Here is a 25,723-nt window from a genome sequence, read left to right on the forward strand (position 1 = left end):
CTTCCACAGCAGTGACCCAAGCCACGGCAGTGACAGTGCTGGATCCTTAACCCAATGTACCACCAAAGAACTCCCATTAAGTACTTTCTTAATTATTAAAAAAATAACTTGAAATCAATAATCACAGAGAGGCCATGTGAAATATCACAACAAAAAACGAGTTTGTCATAAGTTGCATCAAATAAAAATTTGAACTAAACACAACATAGCAAAAGGTGTCAGGATTTCTCTGAGGATTTCTTTAAGGGTAAAAAAGTATAGAAAAGAGGCTATACTATAATCCTATTTTTAAAAGATCAGCTATTAAAATTTATGTATATCTATCTAGCTACATGATTACATATACCTGAGGAAAATTATAGAAGTTCACATATTAAACTAACAAGGGTAATTAACAAGGGTATAGAGGGGAGGAAGAGGGGGGAGAAGAGATGGGAAAGGGAGAGTACAAAAAAGGAAAGGGGAGATTAAGCCCTTGTTGTTGCATCGTTCGCAATTATTTTCTCCCATTCCATAGGCTGACCTTTTTTTTTTTTAATGGTTTCCTTTGCTATGCAAAAGCTTCTAAGTTTGATTAGGTCCCATTGATTTATTTTTATTTCTATTTCTTTGGAGACTGACCTAAGAAAAACAACTCATACACTCAACAGCAAAAAAATAAACAACCCAACTGAAAAATGGGCAGAAGACCTGCATAGACATTTCTCCAAAAAAGACATGGATGGCCAATCAGGCACATGAAAAAATGCTCAACATCACTAATTTTTAGAGAAATGCAAATCAAAACTACAATGTGGTACCACCTCACACAGGTCAGAATGACCATCATTAATAAGATGGCAAATAACAAATGCTAGAGAGGATGTGGAGAAAAGGGAACCCTCCTACACTGTTGGTGGGAATGTAAATTGGTACAATCACTATGGAAAAGAGCACAGAGGTTCCTTAGCAAACTAAATACAACTACCATATGATCCAGCAATCCCCCTCCTGGGCATATACCCCGACAATAGTTTCATTGAAAAAGACACATGCACCACTATGTTCATTGCAGCACTATTCATAATAGCCAAGACAGGGAGACAACCTAAATGTCCATCAACAGATGAATGGATTAAGAAGATGTGGTACATATACACAATGGAATACTATTCAGCCACAAAAAGAACAAAATAATGCCATTTGCAGCAACATGGAGAGAACTAGAGATTCTCATACTAAGTGAAGTCAGAAACAGAAAGACAAATACCATATGGTATCACTTATATATGGAATCTAAAATATGGCACAGGAGTTCCTCTCGTGGCTCAATGGAAATGAATACAACTAGGAACCATGAGGTTTCGGGTTCAATCCCTGGCCTCTCTAAGTGGGGTAAAGATTTGGCATTGCTATGAGCTGTGGTGTAGGCCAAGATGTGGCTTGGATCTGGCATTGCTGTGGCTCTGGTGTAGGCTGGCGGCTACTGTTCAACCCCTAGCCTGGGAGCCTCTATGTGCCATGGGTGTGGCCCTAAAAAGAAAATGAAATAAGATAAATAAAATAAAATATGGCACAAATGAGTCTATCTAGAGGACAGAAACAAACTCATGGACATAGAGAACAGATTTGTGGTTCCCAAGAGGTTGGGGAGGAGTGGGATAGACTGGGATTTTGGGTTGGTGGATGCAAATACTACATTTAGAATGGATAAACAACGAGGTCCTGCACAGGGAACTATATCCAATCACTTGTGATAGAACATGATTGAGGATAATATGAGAAAAGAATGTGTGTGTGTTTATAACTGGGATCTGGCATTGCTGTGGCTCTGGTGTAGGCCAGAAGCTGTAGCTCTGATTAGACCCCTAGCCCGGATATAGGCTTGAAAAGACAAAAAAAAAAAAAAAAAAAGTGAATTATGTATTATTTTTACTTAAGAACTAGACATTCATAATAAATAGGATGCGTGCTATCATCTTTCACCATCCAGCTTTATGATGGGAGTCTGAGCCCCCTGGTTAACTGATTTCTAAGTTTTCATTTCTACTAATTAAGAAAATCCTAACTCATAACTATAGAATCTCAGGATGGCAGCAAGCGTTGGTGGATCTGGAAATTCAGCTTGAACAGGGACCTGAAAAAGACTCTGAGTGCTGCACCAGGCTTTACCTGGGCTTTCACCCAAGTGTCCTTCAAGCCCATTGCCTTCACCCCAAGTCCTGCTGACTCTCTCTTGCCCTCCCCTGTGTCTTTTCTTCCCCTGCCAGACCAGGGGAGGAGTTTCTCTGAGCAAGAAGAGGCTGCGCTTATATTACGTGGTCTATGCCAAGTTGTCCACTATGATCCAGGTTTTTGAAACTGAAAAAGGCAAAAAAATGAACTCCTTGTCCCCACCGTCTGCTGTCACATCACGTTCCTTCTCAGAAGTATGAGCACAGACTCAGCCAGCTTGAGCAGGTAGGGAGAAAAGCCAAAGGACGAGAGGAAAAACCAGGACCAACATAAAGGGACACTGATATTTCAAAAATATTAGCCTGGGGAGTTCCTGTCATAGCTCAGTGGTAAGGAACCAATTAGGATCCATGAGGATGTGGTTTGATCCCAGCCTCCCTCAGTGGGTTAAGGATCTGGTGTTGCCATGAGCTGTGGTGTAGGTCACAGACGCAGCTCAGTTCCTGTGTTGCTGTGGCTGCGGCATAGGCCGGAGGCTATAGCTCCGATTCGACCCCTAGCCTGGGAACCTCCACATGCCCTTAAAAAAAAAAAAATACACACACACACACACACACGTTAGCCTGTCACACCAACATCCTCAAAACTAAAAATCATAGTTTGCCCCTCAGATCATCTGGTTCTGACTATTCAAGATATGACTGTACCAATGAGCTATGCTACTTGAAAATGTGCAAAATTAGGAAAACAGCATTATCAGTATCATGAAGAAATGTTTTTCTCAAACCCCTGAAGTTTGAGAACTCAAGTGTGCCCTTTTCCTCTCGAGAGCCAGGAGAGCCCAATGCAGAAAAGCAGAGTATCTCAGAGGGCCCATTTCTGCCTGCAACAGGCAGAAAGCCAGGCTTGGTGCCTGTGATCCGCTTTATTCATGTTCGTTTACTATCTCCTTCAACACTGAGTCAAGATCAGGAAGCACGCTGCTCCCACCAGTGGCTTTCTGTGAATAAAGGCATGGAGCCCAGTGCTCCAGTTCAACCCCACTTCCTCGCACAGCTCCACCAGCCCTGCTGCCCACGGAGCTGATGCTGCCAGAGCTGTTCTCAGCACACTTTTCCAGTCTACACCAGAGACCACGGAATCCTAGCGAAATTTAGTCTCTTCTTCTATAACCTGAGTCCTTGGGTCTAAAAATAAAATGCCAGTGGGCACGTCTCCCTCACAGTACCGTGCATAAACTGAAGGGTGATCTGTGCTTTGCAAGTAGTGGTTTCGTCTAGCCAAAAAGTAAAACACTGGAACCCACACACGTGATGGTTATAGCTCTTCCACATGGCATGCTATTAATACCACGCAGCATGCAACACTCATTTAATAAAGGGGCTTTGGGGTTTTTTTGTTTGTTTATTTGTTTGTTTTTAGAGCCACAGCAACGCGGGATCCGAGCCACGTCTGCAACCTACACCACAGCTCATGGCAACGCCGGATCGTTAACCCACTGAGCAAGGGCAGGGATTGAACCCGCAACCTCATGGTTTCTAGTCGGATTTGTTAACCACTGCGCCACGATGGGAACTCTGGTTTTTTTAAATTATACTGGAATACAGGTGATTCACAAAGTTGTGTTAATCTCAGGTGTACAGCAAAGTAAATCAGTTATACATACATCCATTCCTTTTCAGGTTCTTTTCCCAAATAAAAGAACCTGAAAAACCACACATACTGAGTAAATTTCCCTGTGCTCCACAGTGGGTCTCTGTTACCTTTCTATTCTGTATATATCAATCCCAACCCCGTAATTTATGCACCCTCCCACCTTTCCCCTTTGGTAAACATAAATTTGGTTTCAAAATATATGAATCTGTTTCTGTTTTGTAAGTTTTGTTGTATCACTTCTATTAGATTCTACATATTAGTGATCTCACATATTTGTCTGACTTAGTATGGTAATTTCAGGTCCATCCATGTTGTTGTGAATGGCATTATTTCATGCATTTTTATGGCTGAGTAATATTCTACAATCCTCTATAGACAGACATTTTGGTTGCTTCCATATCTTGGCTATTGTAAACAGTGCTGCAGTGGACATGGGGGCGCATGTATCTTTTTGAATTATGGTTTTCTCCAGATATGTGCCCAGGAGTGGGATTGCTGGATCATATGGTAGTTCTATATTTAGTCTTTTTAGGGAATTTCTGCACTGTTCTCCATAATGGTTGCACCAGCTTACATTCCCAACAGTGGAGGGTTCCCTTTTCTACATACCCTTTCCAGAATTTATTGTTTATAGGTAATTATTTTGATGATAGCCGTTCTCACCAGTGTGAGAAGATACATCAATGTGGTTTTGATTTGCATTTCTCTAACTAGTGATGATGAGCATCTTTTATGTGCTTTTTGTCCATCTGTCTGTCTTTGAAGAAATGTCTGTTTAGATCTTCTGACCATCTTTTAGTTGAGTTTGCTTTTTTTTTTTTGATATAAAGACATATGAAATGTTGGTATAATTTGGAGATTAATCCCTTGTTGGTTGCTTCATTTGCAAATCTTTTTTCTCATTCTGTGGATCATCTTCTAGTTTTGTTAAAAGTTTTTACACAGCAAAGGAAACCATTAAGTTTAATTAGGTCCGATTTATTTTTGTTTTTATTTTCATTACTATAGGAGGTGGACCAAAAAAGATATTGTTGCACTTTATGTCAAAGAGTGTTCTGCCTGTTTTCCTCTAGGAATTCTACAGTGTCTGGGCTAACATTTAGGTCTTTAATCCATTTTGAGTTTATTTTTGTGTATGGTTTTAGAGAGTGTTCTAATTTCATTCTTTTACATGTAGCTGTCCAGTTAAAGCAGCTTCGTTAATAGTCACTTCTGCTTTCTCTTCAAGCAGAATAACTCGTGCCTGGATTTGCAAGCTTCTAATTAATAGCAGGCCTTACACCCCTTTTGGTACATGGAATTCATTCAACTCTGTATGATGTCTCTGGGAACTTGGTCTCTTCTGTGATGTCAACAATAATATTCATCAATTTTATTCTGTAATTTTATACTAAATTTTTAAATATTTAGTATAGTTTATATATAGCTATATATATAAATTATATTTACTATAAAAATTGTGTATATTTATTTTTATAAATTTTATACTTAGATAATTTTTATATATTTATATAGTATAAATTATATATTTATATTCATAATTTTATACTAAATATTTTATATTTATTCAAGAAAATAATTGGTTCATCAGAGAGGCCACTGTCCTTTGAAAATGTCACAAAGGCTTTCTGGGCTGCCATTATTTGACAAAGTTTCACAATCAAAGAACCCTTGGGGAATGGATTACTGATAGGGTGAAATCTGATTTCTTCCAGATAATATTATTTTGCTTTCCTCTTGTGGAGCGTATGTGAAATCACTATATTTGCAGATATATTTATCCCAGCACATACAGATTTATACCCTGTGTGCACACTATCTTTATAGCAAAATTCTGAATTGTACATTGCTATTTATTATCACTATTTTTGAACCACTGATCCATTTCTATAAAATGGAATATAACACAACAGCTAATGTCAATACCTAGCCTTAAATTATGTGAAGCTTAGCAAAACTCCACAACATTAACATGTTAGCTGAGACAATCAATACATCGCATATACATTCCTTAAAAATGCAAACATTAGGAGTTCCCGTCGTGACACAGTGGAAATGAATCCAACTAGGAACCATGAGGTTGTGGGTTCAATCCCTGGCCTTGCTCAGTGGGTTAAGGATCTGGCATTGCTGTGAGCTGTGGTGTAGGTCACAGATGCAGCTTGGATCTGGCATTGCTGTGGCTGTGGTGTAGGCAGGCAGTTACAGCTCCAGTTGGACCCCTAGCCTGGGAACCTCCATATACCTCGGGCGTGGCCCTAGAAAGGCAAAAAAAAAAAAAATGCAAACATTAGGAACACAACCATGGGAGTTCCCAAGTGGCACAATGGGTTAGGGATCTGGTCTTATTACTGCTGTGGTGCAGATTCAATCCCTAACTTGGGAACTTTTGCATGCTGTGGGCATAGCCAAAAAAAAAAAAAAAAAAAAAAAAAGAACACAAGAGCACACATGTCTTAAAAAAACAGAGTTAATCTTACATTTCAAGTCTGTAAAAGTACAAAAATATCATCCCAGTGCTGACTACCTGACAGACCTCAGGGATATTTGTTTTCAGCACACACTTTCAGAAACACCAGTCAAGTTGAGTCTTTCAGAAACTACTGGCTTAAGCATATCTAACCCTTACTTTGTCTGGGAATTTTTGAGGTACCCAATAATTACTTTTAGAAGTTTTTCAGGAGGCTTGTAAAGCTGCACTCAGCAATGCAGATTCCAGAAATTCTACTCTGGAATCTCCAAAGGTCATTTCGAAGGAACTGCAATGGAAATAAGCTTTAGGAAAAAGAGATGCTTTTATGGAATCAGTATCTTCCATGCAGATCTCCTCCCTAGTCCACACCTGAATACTCATTTCCCCCCAAAATCTCACATCATTTAGTAAAACCACAAAGCTGAAAACCTTAACTTGAATACGCAGCACCACTAATTATCCTTTAACCTCCATATGCCACAGTTCTCTAGTCTATGTGAAATCAATACGTACAAAATCAAGTTCATGATCTTCCTCCAAACGGTCCCCTGATGGTATTCCCTATCACATCACAGTTCCATCATCTGCCAGTTCACAATTTAAAAATGTTGGTTTTGCTGCCACAACAGTTATGCAAATAAAATTAAAAAGTCCATTACCTTACTATGTTGGGTAGTGTCTAAAGTAGTTTTAATTTTTTTTAAGTTTGCTCCACTAACCAGTAGGTAGCTAAGTAGATAGCTAAGGATTTTGAAAACCAATTTTTAGGAAGATAAGGCAAAAGAGTGTCTTCTGTTGGCATTCTTCCATGAAGAATCATGATTTTTTTAGTAAAAAATATTGAAAAAAAAATCTACCAAGGTGTTCTGCAGCTAAATATGAACATTAGCAATCTTTTGCCAAACTTCAGATAAATGAACAGACATCAGATATAATGTTGTTACTTCCATAAAGTCTTAAATCTTTAGTGTCTTCTACAAGCTAGGTATATTAAATACCTACTTTGGGTAGGTATACTAGTGACTCCTACTTTGATTCATTCATTCATTTATTCAACAAATGCTGAGTGATGCTTCCTAAGCCAGCCTCTGTGGTAGGTGCTAGAGGTAAAAGCAGAAAACTTTGGTGCCTGCCTTGCTGGGGGAGACAAATCAGCTTGCTTGCTTGATTTATTTATTTATCTACCTATCTATTTATTTTTAGGGCCGCACCCATGGCATATTGAGGTTCCCAGGCTAGGGGTCCAATCGCAGCTAGAGCTGCTGGCATATACCACAGCCACAGCAATGCCAGATCCAAGCCGAATCTGTGACCTGCACCACAAATCACAGCAACTCCAGGTCCTTAACCCACTGAGCGAGGCCAGGGATTGAACCTGCAACCTCATGGTTCCTAGTCAGATTCGTTTCCGCTGGGCCATGATGGGAACTCCAATCAGCGTATTTATTTACTTTCTTTATATCATTATTACAAACTGTATGGCTATGCAGATAACACCACCCAATGGGAAGGATGCTGCTTGCATATCTTAATATGGCTGCAGCCCTGAAGTCTAACGCAGAACTTCCCAACTCAGCACTCCTGATATTTTGGACTGGATAATTCCTTGTTGTGGGGGCTCTCCCAGATGCTACAGAATGTTTGGCAGCAGCCCTGGCTTCCATGGACTATGTATACCACCCCTCAATGTGACACCCCAATACGTCTCCAGACATTGCCAATATCCTGGCACAAAACTGCCCCTGATTGAAGATTATTGGTCTAACAACAGCTGGTAAGCAGTAGAGACAGAACTAGGGCCCAGACTCATTTTTCTCAAAACAACAATTTAGTTACAAAAGTCATGTGTGGTCATTGGCAAGATTCCAATCAAAAGCACAGAAAAAGTCCCTCCCTTCTTCCTCATCTCCCTTTCGAAGGCTAACTACTGTTAAATTTGTTGTGGAGACCTTTTAAAATACACGCACACAGAGGAAGAACAAATGTTTTCTTTTTAACTCCTGTGACTTGCTTTTATGTCCATTCGATTCTCTAGGTCAGTGTATATACATCCATCTCCATTCTTTCCTCAAAAGCCACAAAGCGGCCTCGCTTATGGGTAGATCATAGTTTATGGAAGCTTTCCCCACTGGTGAGCATTTAGACAGTCTTAGCTTTTTTTTTTTTTTTTGCTTTTTAGGGCCATAACTGGGTCATCTGAAGGTTCCCAGGCTAGCGGTTGAATCGGAGCTACAGCTGCTGACCTACACGACAGCCACAGCAACACAGGATCCAAGCCGCATCTGCAACCTACACCACAGCTCACAGCAACTCCAGATCCTTAACCCACTGAGCAAGGCCAGGGATCAAACCTGCAACCTCATGGTTCCTAGTCGGATTTGTTTCTGCTGCGCCACAATAACTTCTATATGCCTTTAATCTTTGGTTATTTCTAACAACGCTGCATGGAAAAAGTTCTGTCATTAACATCCTTGTACATCTATCTTCCTACACCTAGACACGGACTTCCATGACACTGACTCTTAGAAGTAAATGCTGACTCAAGGGCATACATGTTTTAAATTTTGCTGGTTACTGCCAACAGACTTCCCTTTCCTCTTTACAGGCTGCCAGAGAATGAAATAAGATAATATATCTGAAAGGTCTGTAAGAGTGATGTATACTATATACCCCTAATTCATAATTAAGGCATTCTTGGGGTAGTTCATCTCCGCTATACGTTCCTTGTATGTTTTTTTAAGTTAATAAAATGTGTCTTGTATACCTTTTTAAAGATCCTCTCTGCAGCAGTCCTTGCAGGGCTATTTTAAGGAACAGCCAGATTAAAAAGTGAACATAATCAACCATTTTGTAAATGAGGAGAAATGCATACTCTATCAACATTTTCCGTGTGGCAAATAGGTATGCTTACCAATCATTATTTTCAGTATTACATAGATGAAAGGCAAAGGGTTTTTTTTTCACTCCAGGATTTTCATTATATTTTCTATTGATTTGTATCACAGAATTATCAGATAAAGTTTCTCTGTAACTGATAGGCTTTAGTAAACCTAATTTAACATTTTGCGCTGACTCTCAGGACACTTGCAGTATGAAAATTACCTTAGGCAGTGTTAAATTTAGGTCCAGTCAATAATTTTCAAGGAGAAGAGACAACTTGCACACTTTAAAAGTCTGAGCATCATCAGATTAAATAAATGCAGAGTTCTCTATCATAATTTGACACCATAAACCTCTCAACAGGCAATAAGTATAAATTATGACCTAGTATATTTACAGCGTTATGGAACATGGAGCTGCCTCAGTTCACTACAGCCTTATGACCTTGATAAGACTTTTGCAAAGTTCCTCCTTAGGACTGTCCAATTATGAATGACTAGTAGAGACTGGAAGGATATATGGAAATGGGAAGATAGCTCTATTTGTTAGGCTGGTGGGATAGAGCTTAGTTTCTATTGGTCTTAGGCTATTTGGGCTAGAGCTCATCGCAAATTCTAGTTCCATAGTTACTGTCATTGGATCCTCTCAACGCATCCAGTTCATATGTGTGGGAAACTGTCCACTGCAAGTGTGGTACTCTGAGCAGCAACATCCATATCACCTGAGTGGTTGTTAGAAATGCAGAATCTCAGGCACCACCTCTGATGCAGTGAATCAATGCCTATATTGCAACAACCTCCCAGAGGAGTCTTGTGTACATTAAAGTTTGAGAAACCCTGGTCTATAAGACTTAGAGCAGTGATTCCCAAGGGTGGGGAAAGGGGGAACAATTTTGTCCCCTAAGGCATATTTGACAATATCTGGGGACATTTTTGGGTGGGCACTACCAGTAGCTTGAGGATAAGAGGCCAGGGCTACTGCCAAACAACCTACAAGGCAAAGGACAATCTCCCATAACAAAGAATTACCCAGCCCCAAACTCAGAGATTGAGAAATGCTGACTGAGAGGAAAAACAGTTTTGCCCGATTACATATATATGCCATTAATTATAGAATAAAAAGAAACCAAATATCAAAAGTTCATATTCTTTCTGTCAGAATTCAAATATTCATATTTAATTTCTATTTTTTATCAGGAAATGGCTACTATTTTATAATAATATATTATAGTTCTATAATTTATTTTTAGAGTTCTATAATATATTTTACAGTTCTCCTTTAGAAGAAAAGAGCACGAGGATCACTGAATTAAACACAGTTTGGAGAAATAATACCATGCTTCCCCCAAATGGGACCAGAACATTTAAAAGTAAAATTTTAGTCGCAGGGCAGAAAAGGATCATTAAAAATAACCTCTTCTCTTGTGACTATAAAACTATACTTATGCTGCTCTGGCAAGCAGATTACTAAAGAACCAAACTGTTAACTTTTTTCTCAAAACTTCCAATATTTACCAACTCTCATTGTCAAGACATGCTTATTTAGTATTAAACTTAAAATTATATCTGAAAGAATTCTAATTCTTAAGGGAGAAAAATAATGCTATTAGAAGAAAAATGTTCTGTACCGAAATTACTGTACTAAAAACTCATATAAACTGATTATAAAAAATTACTTGCTAGATCTAATTTGTAGATTACAGGTTTAAACCAAAAAAAACACCCTATTCTGACTGAAAACTTTCTCAAAGTCCCATGGATAGGCTACATTTACAAAATCAGGTACACCTGAAATGAATCAGAAGTTCTACAAAGCCCTGCCTTCCGGGTGCTAAGTCTAGTTCATAGAGCATATTCAATATTTGCAAGGAAACAAAAACAGTTTTTCATTTCAAATTAAACTGTGTGAAAAGTTTACATTTCTAGATACTCTTTTGGATATAACCACAGCAAAAGCTGAGTAGACGGTCACTATATGTGTATTTCTATTAGCTTCTTACAATGTTAATGGAAATGACTAAAGGTGAGAAGAGAAAAGCCTTTCAAAGCTCTCATTTTCTGTGAGATAATTATTTCCTTTTCCTTTGAATGAACAGAACTTGGCCACTATATACACTGAAAATAAAGTTTCAACCACACAACTACACAGCTAAGAAATATAACTGACTAATGACTCTAATTTCCATAAATCACTCTCCTTACCAGGTCAGGTCAGCTTAAAGGGCTTGAATTGTCTTAATGTACTAGTTTAATGATCTACACTTAATACAGATAAAATTGCTCTCTGAGCACCTTTCACAGCTCTGTGACCTTCCACCAGCCAAACAATATGGCTGCTGACATATAAGACATTTTCTTTTCCTAGAGACTGGCTCACAGAAAACCATAAGGAAGAGTTATTAAGACTCTAAGAGGAATACAAAAACAATAAAATGTAAATGTAAATTTAATTATGGTGCAAAGAACCTAAAATCCACCTACTATCACCTTCTAATTTTAAAGATGAAGAAATAAAGGATCAGCAAGGTTGAGCAATATGTTCAAGGAAACAGAGCAAATTAATGGCAGGTCTCCTGACTGCAGACAGCACTTCAACAGTTTTACACAGAAGTAGATTAACGCTGAGTAGCAAGTGTGCAATTCCATCATCCATTCAACATCACTTTCTTCTTCAAATGATCACTTATTAAGAGCAACAGAATCCTGGAATCTTAGAGCTGGAGAGGAAACCTTTAATGATATTACAGATGAGGAAACTAATATCCAGAGAGATCTTACTGTTCCATTCATTCATCCACAACATTTACTGGGCTCCTACAGTAACCTAGATACGAAGTTCTTTAGAGCTCATGTGGGACCAAGAGAGAAGAAAATATAAATGTAATTCATGGAGTCCCCACAGTGGGTTTAGAATCGGGTGTTGCCACAGCTGTGGCATAGATCACAGCTGCGGCAAAGATTCCAGCCCTGACCCGGGAACGGCGGCCACCAAAAATAAAATAAAATAAAAGTAATATAACATGATGGTTATTAGAAGAGAGGTATTTACTAAGAAGAGTTGGGGCAGAAAGGAGTTAATTAGCTCTGACTGTTTGGATATTATATTGAACCCCAAGCATAAAGAGATAGCTATTTACACCATTTAATCTTGGCTATAATGTTTCATACTAAAGCAGATGAAAAAAATTCCACTTTCACCAAAAGCGGTAGAGAAAATGATACCATTTTCTAGAGAATCAGGCACAGCAGCTGGCCTTTCACACATATTATTTAATCCTGAAAATGACTCAGAGGTTACCAGCTTCTCTCCACTTTGAAAAAAAAGGAGGACAGCTGAGAAAATCTTATCTAAGTCAACATACAGCAAAGTCATAATTTGAACCCAGGTTTATCTGGCTCCAAAATCACATTCCTTTCTTTCTGTTAAACTATTAACTCTCTCTGCACAGGATTTTCTTTATTCATTTAAATCATCCTCCACGTTATTTCTCTAGTGTCTACGTTAAGCAATACATCCTGCAATAAATTCTAGTCTTCAAGATCATCACTTCTTAGAACCAGGAGTCATAGTTTAAAAACCTTAAGGAAGGAAAGCCAAGGTTCTGCTTATCCCCAAATAAAGTTTCCTCACTCATAAAAACTGAAGCACTGATGTAATGACGTCAGCTTTTATCTCTTGCTTAAAGGATTCTTACCTTTCTATATTTGGATCACACTATAGGTGACTCCGTAGGTTAAAGTATTTTTCTTCAAGGTCTTGAGAGGGCTGACTCAAACTTTCTAAAGCTTTGAATTTTTAAAGATACTAAGCATTATCTTTTGTTTTTTTCTATTCCTGTCCAAACTTTTTGACATAGAAAAGGCTGAAAAGGAAAAAGGAAAACAAAACAAAACAAAAATCTCTGTTCCAAAATGCTAAGGAGAGAGGAACCTAGGATACAAACGGTGAGCCCAGGAGCCAGGGAAATCCGCTGCCCAGCATTCTACAACTAACGCGTTTCGTCTTCGGACAAAAAGAAAGACTTCGGGTGCTAAGGGACGAGATGGGGAGGAGGACGAGGGGTGGGGTGGGGGCAAGGGGTAGAAGATCAAATCCTAATGCCTAGTATTAAACTAAACGATCCTCCGTTCTTGCCTGTGAATAAAATAACAATGTGGGAAGCCCAGTTGAAACCAAGAAAGGAAAGCCCTGCTGGATAACGATGGCATCTTTTACTGAAAAAGTTCTATCGAAGTACATACAAAGTCACCCAGCAATCTCCAATGATGCAGGTCAAGGAACAAACGTCGAAGTGGCCTTTTCTCTGCATTTCAATATATCTGACCATTTAAACTGAAACCTCAGACCAAGGCCCCAGGAGAAAATTTTAACCGCCTTCCGAAACAAGGTTTTCGGTTCGACACTCAGCCCCGCGGCTCTCGACGCACCCGCATGGAGCTGCCCCGGCAGCCCCGCGGCCCCCGCCCGGCGCCACCCCAGCCTTCTGGCGTCCTGCCACCTGCTCGGAGGGCGAACTCCCGGGACCACCTTCCGCTGCCCAGGCTCACCTCTGGGCACGCCGCCCCCCGCGCTCGCTGGGCCCCAGCGCCCGGCCACCAGCTGAAAAAGGTTGAGGAAATGAAGCAGGTGGGGCCCGAGGCTGAGGACCTCGCGCCCGGACCCCCTCGCCGCCATCGCCCAGGACCCGCGTGGGAACGCAGGGAGCCGCCTCCCCACGGGGAATGCGGACTCGGGGGATGGAGCGGGGAGTGTGGGTTATAGTCGAACGAGAGCAGCCGCTGCGGAAGCGCCGCTCCGCTCTTCAGCTGAGACCGAGGCAGCCCGCACTGCCCCGCCTGGACTACCCCAGCGGGCTGGGGGCGCGCGAGGAGGCTCAGAAGCTTGGCCCCGCCCAAACCCCGCCCCCGGACGCCCCCTGTCTGGTCCCAGCCCCAGCTAGTCCTCTCTGGCACCTACTCCGCTCCGCCCACTCACTTCTTGGTCCCACCCTATCCGTTCTAGCTCCGCCTTTTCACACCTGGCCCCGCCTCCACGCCCAACTTCTGTGGCGTTTGACTCTGGAGCGCAGAACCCCAGCAAGAGGAAGACCAGGGGATGGTATCATAGGCTGGTCCTTGGTCTAACTACCGAGTGACCGTGGTCATGCCACTGCATAACTATGATAGCTACCGTTAATGTCTGCTCTGTGCCCATCACCAAGAGGGGAACCAGATGGACAGACTGCAAACAGAAAACCAGTAGACATGAGTAAGTTACTGAGTTGTGAAGAGAGATGCAGAGGAAATGAGTGGGAGGCTGAAACATAGTGGGAGAGGACGTATTCCTAGGCTCCCAGCTGAGACGCTCTCCACGCACCCTGATGCCCACTGAATTCTTCCCTGCGAGGCAAATACCAGTTGAAGTTTGCCTGCCTGTGGCTGTCATGGGAGCAAAGTAATCCCCAACAGACCAGCGAGACAACCCTGGGCAAGTCACCCTCTCCTGGCCTGTTTCTTCACCCTAAAAAGGAGGCGGATAAACTAGAGGACTCAGAAGGTCCAGCTCTGACACTCATTCAAACCCTCCACAGAAATGACATGCAGGTGCCTCCAACGTGGACAATGCCCTCCCTGTTGCCACCAATTAACATTAGTAAATACTAGTGACCCTATCTGCCACAGACACTTAACAGCTCCAATAGTGATTGATGATGACTGCTGGAATCCCATCTCACATCCCACTAGAACCTACAATTCATCCTTTCTATTCATAATTGATTAGAAAGCCTCATTTGTCTGGAGAGATTCAGGCAAATCATCTTTAAACTTCAGTGGCAGCGTGTTTCACTGATTCTTCACAGAAAGCGTTACGGAGTTGACACGTCTAAGATTCCTTGTGAACAAAAATATCACTCCAAGCTCCAGACTCTGAATCTGTTTAAAAACTAAACCTGGTTGCAAAGAATCCAAAGGGTGAAATTTAGTTAAGACTTTGCATCTAACAATCAGGAAAGTGGAAACAATATCCATTGAAACTAGTCGGTGTAAACTGGACTTCAAGAAAGAGGCTACAGAAAGGGGGTGCAGAAAATAAGTAGGTTAGTCACTACTTACACTTCTAGGAAGGAAAGACAGCATTTATTGTCCTACACTGCAAAGTTCTGTTTGCTCTGAAGAATGACTGGGACAGGTAGACACTGATGCAATGCACCCTAGCCGTGTTGGGAGAAAATGTTAACTCCACCTCTATAGCTGGGGATTTGAAACAGAGTGTGTGAATAACTGTTGAAGGTCACACACTCAGCGACTGTCAGTGGAAAAACTAGAATTAAATGGTTGTTAGCTCAGTCATGGCAAGCATAATTGGAACTCCTAGCCTCCCCAGAGTGTTATATCAATAACCATGAGAGCAACGATTATTTACATAATTTGCAAAAAACAAAAAACAAAAAACAAAACCTATTACTACTTGTTACTGTTTTTAAGTGAAAGGCAAAGTGTGTAATTTGTTGGGCACTTTAAAATCCAAGCAAATAATTGTAGAATCTAATGTATGCATCTTGGATGGCTTTTTCTAGAAGGATACACCAATTACTCTCAGTTGCTGGCTGTGCTGGCAGCACCTGACTCTGATCACAGGCATTTTCACACTGCTAGGAGACTCTCTGGCTGATCAAATGACAATGAAAACTGCTGCTGTTGCTGTGGCCACCACCTACAAAGGTCCCCTGAAGTAGCATCTGTCTACCAGCTTACTAAGATTTGCCCAAAGGGACTGTCTACACAATCTACAGTGCAGCCACATCCCACCAGATACCCCATTTCCTCTGAAGGCCGTGGAAGTTCTGTTACACTTCCCTGTCCTCGCGCACCCTACTCCCTTTCCCTGAATATCCAAACGCACCCTTTCATCAAGACCCATTTCAAATGCCTCTTGTCCCATGAGGCCTAGCCTGGTTCCCCCATCTGCCACGGGCACCTCCCTAGACTGAACTTTCAGAACAATTTTATTTCTCTCACAGCATGTACCATGTTCCACCTTTTTGTCCATTTCTCTAGAAGTCTTACCTCCTCTACCATATAATGAGCTCCCAGACCTAGAGTCTAGGTCTTATTCATCTTTATAATACCCACCAGCCAGTCAGTGCCTTGCCACAGAAAGTGGAATTTTAATACTGTCCCTATTAATCTTGCTAGGTAGCAGGGAATATAATAATAATCTAAGCACTGCTTAGCATACTAGCGCATTTAATCTCCAGCAGTATTACAAGGGTGGGACTTTTATTACCCTTGTTTTGTTTCGACTTCTCCTTCTCACTGTTCTTGGCAGGTTCCTCTTCTTCCACCCCGATGCTGCATGTTGGGAATTTCACAGGCTCAAATCTGGGACCTATTTTCCCTACACTCTGCCCCCCTCCCCCTTCTGTGATCTTATCCATTTCCCTGGCTTTAAGTATCTTCTACACACTGGCAAAGACCAGAGTCACATTCAGGTGCTAATCTCACCTCTGTGTATGTGACATCATTGTCACTTGGACAGGTCACTTTATATGTCCCAAACCACTGTCCTCTTAGTCTTCCATGGGACCACCCTCCAACTAATGACGCAAGCTAAAAACCTGAAGCTCATCCTTCATTCCTCCTTCTGCTTCACCTATACCAAGTCTGTTCAACTTAAGGTTGAATTAAGTGCTTAAATGCTATCTGCCTTGAATTTATCTGGAATCCATATTCTCTTCCTCCCCTCCTCTCCTATGATCAAGAGGGGAGCTATAGTCAAGTGCATGCTTATCTCTATCTTAGACTCCTGATCTGCATTCTCCAGTACATGCTGGGGGCAGCCCGAGTGACCATCTTAAAACAGAAAACAAATCCCACGTCCTTGCCAGGATCCTTAGAGGGGTCCCTGCTGCCTGCACTGACATCCGTCCACCCCCACCCCACCCCCTGAGGTCCTGCTTCATAAAATCAGTCCCTAGAACTGGCCAGCAGGGCTCTGCCTTAACATAAACTACTCCCGCTGCCTGCCTTTTCTCTCTCCCCTGCCTCCCCTGCTTGGCTTCACTCCTCCTCCTCCTCCAAGACTAAGCCTCCTCCTCACCTCTTGGGAAGCAACCCAACCTTTCTCTGTTGGGTCTTCAGCTCCCTCTGCCTATTACTTTCTATCCCTGCTTGCCACCCCCTCCGCCCTCCCCTCACCACATTTGTCACAACCACATAATTTTAATGTGCCTGATTCCCGCTATAGAAAATTAGCTCCAGACGGAGAGCAGCTGCGTCTGTTACCCACCAGTGTGTGCCCAGTTTATTGAGCGCAAAATGTGTGTTGGATGAATAAATGAATGTTAAGTAGTTTGCCCAAGATCTCTGAGCAAATGAGGTAAAGAATGGGGAACCAGGATTCACACCCCGCTGACCAGTCTTCAAAGTAAACTTCATCTCTCTCTGTGGGCCCCATTCCTAATCTTTAAACCAGTGCTGTAAAACCTGCCTTTCGGAAAATAAAGCAGGTAAGCTGTGGGGCCCAAGTGTTCAAGAGGTGACAGCTATTACCATTTGTGGGGCAATTATTCTCCAATGTGCTTGTGCACTTACAAAACCCTTAAGCAAAGGGCAGTTGGTGCTTTGGAGCTAAAAGAGAGTGCATGGAAAGGGAATTAGGAGGCCAAATAAATAGCAGGAAATCAAAAATTAACATTGTCCCCTGCAAGTGGTATGACCCAGTGAGTTGTCTTTCATATCAATGTCGTTGTTGACTTTTCTTTTTTATAATGGGGTCAAATGAGCTAAATTCAGAGCTAGGCAGATCCTCCGAATCTTCCATTCAGCATTTCCATTATGGCTTGGTGATAAATTCTGCTGTAAGCCCTGAAGATGAGGGCCAAACTGAAAAGTTAATTAAAGATAAAAATGGATGCTGTCAATTTTACTGCTGAAATTAAATGCATTTTCACAGATTAAAGGATACAAGCAAGTATTGATAGGATGTTAAAATTAATCCTTCAAAAGAAATGATATAAAAACAAAAGGTCCCTTTCAGGGGCTATTTCAATGGCTGTAATCAAAATGTATACATGCAGACAGATTTTAATGCAGAGCTTTAAAAGAAAATTAGTTGGCCACATTTTTACTAGATTGTAATAACTAAACAGTAGCAAATAAAATCAAATATTTCAAAAAGTATAAACCATGTATAAAACCGAGCTGTCTCAACAGAATTTAGTAATAGTATATATGCCACAATGTCACAGACCCCATTGTCATCAGAAAAACACAAGAGAACAAGAAATGAAAATTCACTACAAAGCAGAGTAAATTATAATGTGTCCTGAACAAACACCATCTCGTGTTACAAATGAAATACTGTTTTCCACCTTAAGAAAGTGCATTCCAATACCCCATGTCCCTTAAATGTTGGAAGCTTTTGTGTCTAGAAGTGATGAACCATATCATGAAAGACCTTTTTTTTTTTCTGTCTTTTTGCTATTTCTTGGGCCGCTCCCTCGGCATATGGAGGTTCCCAGGCTAGGGGTCTAATCGGAGCTGTAGCCACAGGCCTACGTCAGAGCCACAGCAACTCGGGATCCGAGCCTCGTCTGCAACCTACACCACAGTTCACGGCAACGCCGGATCGTTAACCCACTGAGCAAGGGCAGGGACCGAACCCGCAACCTCATGGTTCCTAGTCGGATTCGTTAACCACTGCACCACGACGGGAACTCCGAAAGACTTTTTTTAAAGATAAACACCAACAATACTGTATTGTGTGCTTGTAACTTGCAAAAAAAGATCTTAAATACACACACACACAAAATGGTAACTGTGCAGAGGTAACAAATATGTTAGTTAGCTTGATTGTGGTGCTCATTTCACAGTATGTATGTATATTAAACACCAAGTCATACACCTTAAAGAGACACAATTTGTATACATCAATGATAGCTCAATAAAGGTGAAAATAATTTTCTTCTTTTTTTTTTTTTTTTTTTTTTTTGCTTTTTTAGGGCCATACCTGCGACATATGGAAATTTGAAGGCAAGGGGTCGAATCAGAGCTACAGCTGCGGCCTGCACCACAGCCACAGCAACACAGGATCTGAGCCGCATCTGGGACCTACACCACAGCTCAAGGCAATGCCAGATCCTCAATCCACTGAGAGAGGCCAGGGATGGAATCTGCATCCTCATGGATCCTAATTGGGTTTGTTACCTCTGAGCTACGATGGCAACTCTGGTAAAAATAATTTTTACAGTTAAAAAAAGACAAATACAGATTTTTGTAGATAAATTCCTTCAGTAGATTTGCAACTTCTATGCAAAAGCTCAACACTTGTATATTAAACACAACTTATTAGGAATACATAACTACTCTTTGCGTTAAGTAAAATGTTCTTTATAGGTGACATTCTATTATAAACTTTTTAAAGAAACTTACGCCCTTATTTGGTGACTGCAAAACAATCGCAAATAATCAATTCTGTGCAAAGGGTGGAATTTAAATATTCTTACTAAATAGCCTATATCTCACTTCCTATTCTAGAAAGGAAAGATATTTATACACAATGCCACATACACTAAAAATAAATCCAAAGGACAAATTATGCTACAGGTATGGGCCACAAATGCTTCCAGAAATTTGTAGCCATGCACCAGGAAAACTGCTGTCTTAGAATTTAATTCACTGTTTGCAAATTTAATTGTTCCCTCATGCTTCCCATTTCAAGGGATTTAGAAAATTCTGATCCTCAAAAGCACTCAAAAAATTTTATATTAAATATATTTCACTTCCATTTGTAATTTGTAAACTGCTATATAATGCTTTTAGGGGATATATTAAAGATACATGAGGATAAATTAAAACCACAATTGAGCCGTTTCTCTACTATGTTTGGGAATCTGCTCCTATTATCCGCTCTTTTATTTAACAAGGTTCACTTTCTCATCTAGCTGCAAAACTAACTAATGTCAAGTTTTCTATATGGCTGAGAAGCAAGACCAGATAAGCAACCTTTCAGCAATACAAATCTGTCAAAACTGGAAATCATTTGGAGTTCCTGCTGTGACACAGTGGGTTAAGATCTGGCATTGTTTCTGTGGGAGCATGGATTAAGGATCTGGTATTGTGGCAGCTGTGGCATAAGTTGTAGCTGTGGTTTAGATTTGATCCCTGGCCCAGGACCTCCCATATGCCATGGGTGTAGCTGAAAAAGAAAAAAAAATAATAAAATTGAGAATCATTTGGTAATTTCCAGTTCCACAGCTGTCTCACCTGAGACACAGTCTTTCCTTACTCTTCTGTAACAGGCTTGATTAATTTTAGATGTTTTCTTTTTGTTGTTGTTGTTTTTTGGGGGCCGCACCTGCAGCATATGGAGGTTCCCAGGCTAGGGTCAGATCAAACTGAAGCCGCTGGCCTACACCACAGCCACAGCAATGCCAGATCCAAGACCCACTGAGCGAGGCCAGAGATTGAACCTGCATCCTCATGGATATTATTCAGATTTGTTTCCACTGAGCCATGACGGGAACTCCAATTTTAGGTGTTTTCAATTTGTTGAAAACTAAACAGTATTTGCAGTCACCTGTAAGGAAAAGGATATTTTGATTCTAGATTACAATGGATCTTCTCAGTCATTGGTAAAGCGGAGTTGAAACTGTATGTCGTGTTTTTGATGTCCATCTGATCTCTCCAACAGTGAGAGACTAGATTGGGAAATACAGAAAGTTTTTGACATACTGGGAAGTGCACAGCCTTTGGTCTTTGAGGTCAGATAAACATGAATGTGAGTCCTTGTTCTGTCCCTTCCTAGCTATTCATTCAACAAATATTGGAGGAGTTCCCGTTGTGGTGCAGCAGGTTAAGAATCCGACATAGTGTCTGTGAGGATGTGGGTTGGATCCCTGGCCTTGCTCAGTGGGTTCAGGATCCAGTATTGCTGTGGCTGTGGTGTAGGCTGGCAGCGGCAGCTCAGATTTGACCCCTGACCCAGGAACTTCCATATGCTGCAGGTGCAGCCCTAAAAAGAAAAACAAAAAAAAAAAATGAAGTACTTTTGCAAACTTTGCAAAAATAGATGAGTATACGCATACATTGTTAATGTTCTTCCCAGGGCACTGGAGTTTAAACTTCACTAGTAAATTTGTAAAATTCTCTGATGGGAAACCAGTGAAAGGGTAAGACATGTGCCATGTGCTCTGATTTATTTATAAAGATCACTCTAGCAATTGAGGGGAGAAGGGCTGGAGAAGGGCAAGTATGGGCGGTCCCATAGAAGCCCAGGCAAGGGGTGACAGTAACAGCTTGCACTGCAATGATGACACTGGAGCTGTGTGATTTGGTGCAAATGACTCGCCTTTTCAGAACTTTGGTCTTCGCAACTACATGATATAAAGGCTGCCTCTAAACCACTGGGCACATAGTAGGCCCTCAATGACTGAGTGCTATCATTGTACTAAATGTTTACAAGGTTACAGTGAAAACCAGCGCTAACATATATAAAGTAAGTGAACACAGACTGTGTACTTAACAAACAATAACTTCAGAGTTCTCTGGTGGCTCAGGCGGTAAAGGATCAGGCATTGTCGCTGCTGTGGCTTGGGTTATAGCTGTGGTGAGGGTTTGATCCCTGGCCCAGGAAATTCCTCACGCCATGGGTGTAGCTGAAATTTTTTTTTTTTAAATTATAGCTTCTGCTCTATTGTGTTGAGGAATAAAGTTTTCTAAAGCTGCAAAATACTTAGGAAAGCAGTGAAAAGGAAAAAAATATTTTAAATTCTCCTTTAAGATTATTCTAAAATAAATTTTCTGCAGTTTGCCAGTCTACATATACTTATTCATCAGATAAACTGGGTCAGTGCAATAAGTTAAGAGTGGGTAACTCTGGGCAAGATAGTATGGGCAATTTTTACTGAATTTGTCGTGAATTTTCCAAAGTGAGCATGTACTGCTTTTGTAACTGGAAGAAATAAGTTACCAGATTGTTCAGGACTCAGAAGACAATTTACCCTGGATTCCCTCATTCGTGTGACTCTGATTTTGTCAGAGAATGTTATTATGTAAGGTTCTTGGGTGCAGAATCAAAGACACGGCCTTTCCTAGCGTTAAGCATAAAGGAACTTAAGAGAAGAGATTCTTCCTGCCAGGAAGAAAGGGAGCCAAAATCCTCTCCAACTGTGAGGCCTACTTCAACAATAACTAACAAAATCGTATATGCACACTCAGAGGCAATCCAGTTTCCTTTTAGGGGAAAGTAGACTCCTTTTAAAATCCGTATTGCTAATTTGAAGGTATAGCATAATGATGGATTAAAAATGAACCAAGATATGACCCCACCAATTCTACTTCTAGGTATAGACCTAAGAGAAATTAAAACACAGAAACTTGTCCATGAGTATTCAAAACAGCCATGTTCATGACAGCTAGAAAACAGCAACAACCCTAATGTCCAAGAACTGATGAAGAGATAAAATGCAGTATAATCACACAATGGAATATTATTCAGTAATAAAAAGCTCTCATCTAGTAATCAAAGAAATGAATGACCAACATGCTACAACATGGATGAAGCTTGAAAACATTACATGAAGGGATAGAAGCCAGTGCCAAAGGTGCACATGGTATAGGACTCCACTGATAGGACATTTCCAGAATAGGCAGCTCTGTATAGACAGAAAATAGGTTAGTGGTTGTGTTGGGCTAAGGAGGGACCTTGGGGTGAGAGTGAATTGGTGAAGGATTTCTCTCCAGGGCGATGAAAATAAAATTGACTGAGATGATGGTTGCATAACTCTGTGAATATACTAAAAGCCATTGAAGTGTACCCTTTAAATGAGTGAATTGTATGGTATCTGAACTATATCTCAATAAAGCTGTTACCAAAAAAATAGTAAAAAAAATAAAAAAATAAAAAAGTAAATAAACCAAGAAAGGCAAATATTTCATGTAACTTATTTCATGTAACTCTGAATCTATTCAAGAATGGACAATTCCCAATTACTCTGGAACAGTGGAATTAAAGTTGCATGATTAATTTAAATAATGCCTTTTAAAAATAGATAGCAATTATACATCTTAAATTGCACATGATAAAAGTGATAAAACCACAACTTTACTAGGAGAATGTTACATATTTTGGCATGGGGCATCTCTTTATATGCATTATACTAACAACAAAAGTTATAAATGATTGAAAGCTTTGCCTGCATAAACACAAAAAGCCTTCACCCAAAGTGAATTTTTTTTTTTTTTTTTTTTTTTTTTTTGTCCTTTTAGGGCCACAGCCGCCGCACATGGAGGTTCCCGGGCTAGGGGTCTAATCAGAGCTGTAGCCGCCGGCCTACACCACAGCCACAGCAACGCCAGATCCGAGCTGCGTCTGTGGCCTACACCACAGCTCATGCCAACGCTGGATCCTTAATCCACTGAGTGAGGCCAGGGATCAAACCTGCAACCTCATGGTTCCTAGTCAGACTCATTTCCACTGCACCACAATGGGGACTCCCAAAATGAATTTTTTTAAAGTTAAATGCTCTGATAGAAAAGTGGGCAACAGGAAACAGTGCACCAAAGAATACAAATGAACAAAATCTGGGAGAGAAAGAAGACAAAAGTGTTTGACATGGTTTTACTCACTGCGTAATGTGTACTACTGTGTGCAGAATTCTTCCTTCCAGGGACATTAGCAACCATTTGGTTTCAAGCCAAAACAGCAATAACAAAAAAGATGTTAGGAAATGTTAAGAGTAGTTCATCATGTTTATTTAGAGTCTTTTAAATTGGGTTGTAAAAAAATTTTTTTAAAAATTGGGTTGTAACTACTTATCAGAAAACCTAGGAGTTCCCATTGTGGCATAGCAGAAATGAATCTGACCAGGAACCGTGATGTTGTGGGTTTGATCCCTGGCCTCCATCAGTGGGTTAAGGATCTGGCACTGGCATGAGCTGTGGTGTAGGTCACAGATGAGGCTCGGATCTGATGTGGCTGTGGCTGTGGCATAGGCTGGCAGCTGTAGCTCCGATTAGACCCCTAGCCTGGGAACCTCCACATGCTGCAGGCTTGGCCCTAAAAATCGGGAAAAAAAAAAAAAAAAAAAAAAAAAGAAAGAAAGAAGGAGAGAGAGAGAGAAAGAAAGAAAGAAAAGAAAACCTAGTCATCCTTTGCTCCCTCCCATCCCTCACTGTGGAGCCTCACTCCTCTCTATTTCCCTTCCCCGTCTCAGACCCTCATCCTTTCTTGCCTATTTGCGTAGCCTCCTACTGGTCCCTCGTGTCTTCCCAGTTAATCCATCCTCTGGACTTCAAGAGTTAGAGTGTAATTGTTTTTCTCACTCAGGAATCTCAGTGGCCTCCCTGATGTATTGAGCACAAACTCCAAGGTCAGTGAAGCCGTCTTCTTTCCTTAGCGTACATTTCCACTCTCAGCTCTTGTCAGTGCGCTTCTTCCACTGACAGCTGTGCTTCAGCTCTGCTCAGCTACTGACTTTCGATGGAAATGTGAAGTTTTCCCCCTGGCAGCCCTTTACATAAGCAGCTCCTGCCTTTTACTCCTCAGCCTCAGTGTACAGCCACCAGGTGTCTGGCACGTCCTCCACGTTGTTAAGTAGCTGAAGACAGTCCTGCCTTTCCTGCAAGACTGCAGGTTAAGGATTGAGGTGGGGGGAGGAGAAATTAGGAATTTGGGATTAGCAGATACACACTACTATATATAAATTGATAAACAAGGACCTACTGTATAGCACTGGGAACTATATTCAATATCATGTATAACCTACAATGGAAAAGAATTTGGAAAAGAATACATAAACACACATACATACACATAAAATGGAATCAATTTGTTGTACATCTGAATCATTGTAAATCAACTATACTTAATAAATAACAATAATAATAAAAGGAACTGAGGACATGTCTAATTCATCCACAAATCACCATCACCTGAAACTACCAGGAAAATGATAAACATACAGAAATAAAGAAATGAATCCACCTTCTGATTTTTTTCATAATGTGGAATATTTTTGCACTGCTAAAACAAACATGTTCATGGAACTTTCAATGTGCTAGACTGTAGAAATTCTAGTCTTGCTTATTTTCTGATTAAGAAAAACACCAGCAGTAAAATTATATGCAGGACTACATAAGTTTTTTCACCACAGGATTTATTTTTAAGGACATGATTTGTAATCCACCAAAATGAAACAACCCAAGATTTTAACTTCTGACTCAAGATTTAAAACGTTTTGGTTTTTGGTGTCCTATTTGTTTCTGTTAAGGTGCTCTTGCACTGGTAGTGCCCCCGTGAGAACCGAGTTTTGCCCAGGTGAGAGGATGAAACACCTGCTGGCACGGAGGCATGCCCCCCTACAGGTGAGGACTGCTAAGCTTACATGCCAGATGCATCCTCAGAAACCAGGGGCTCTGCAATTAGAGCTAAAAATAAGAGTCTGGGTAAGAATCAAGGCTAGCAGTCAGCCCTAGAGCAGAAAGAAACCCAGTTATAGAGTAGTGCCTGCTGTACCCTCATCTTCTGCTTTTCCCCCACAGTAGGAAATCATTTCCACAAAAGGGTAAATATGCTAAC

At 40.8% G+C, this 25,723-nt stretch overlaps 1 protein-coding gene across 1 annotated transcript in view; it reads right to left on the minus strand.

Annotated features, from left to right (window-relative positions):
• The window catches only part of CHRNA5 (cholinergic receptor nicotinic alpha 5 subunit), a 43,012-nt gene extending 28,977 nt beyond the window's left edge, over positions 1-14,035 (minus strand). The window contains exon 1 of the mRNA XM_021098834.1: positions 13,711-14,035. Coding sequence (XP_020954493.1) covers positions 13,711-13,837 — 127 coding nt within the window. The 5' untranslated portion in view covers positions 13,838-14,035. The remainder of the gene's footprint in view (positions 1-13,710) is intronic.

This window comes from Sus scrofa, chromosome 7 (assembly GCF_000003025.6).
Source record: "Sus scrofa isolate TJ Tabasco breed Duroc chromosome 7, Sscrofa11.1, whole genome shotgun sequence".
NCBI lineage: Eukaryota > Metazoa > Chordata > Mammalia > Artiodactyla > Suidae > Sus > Sus scrofa.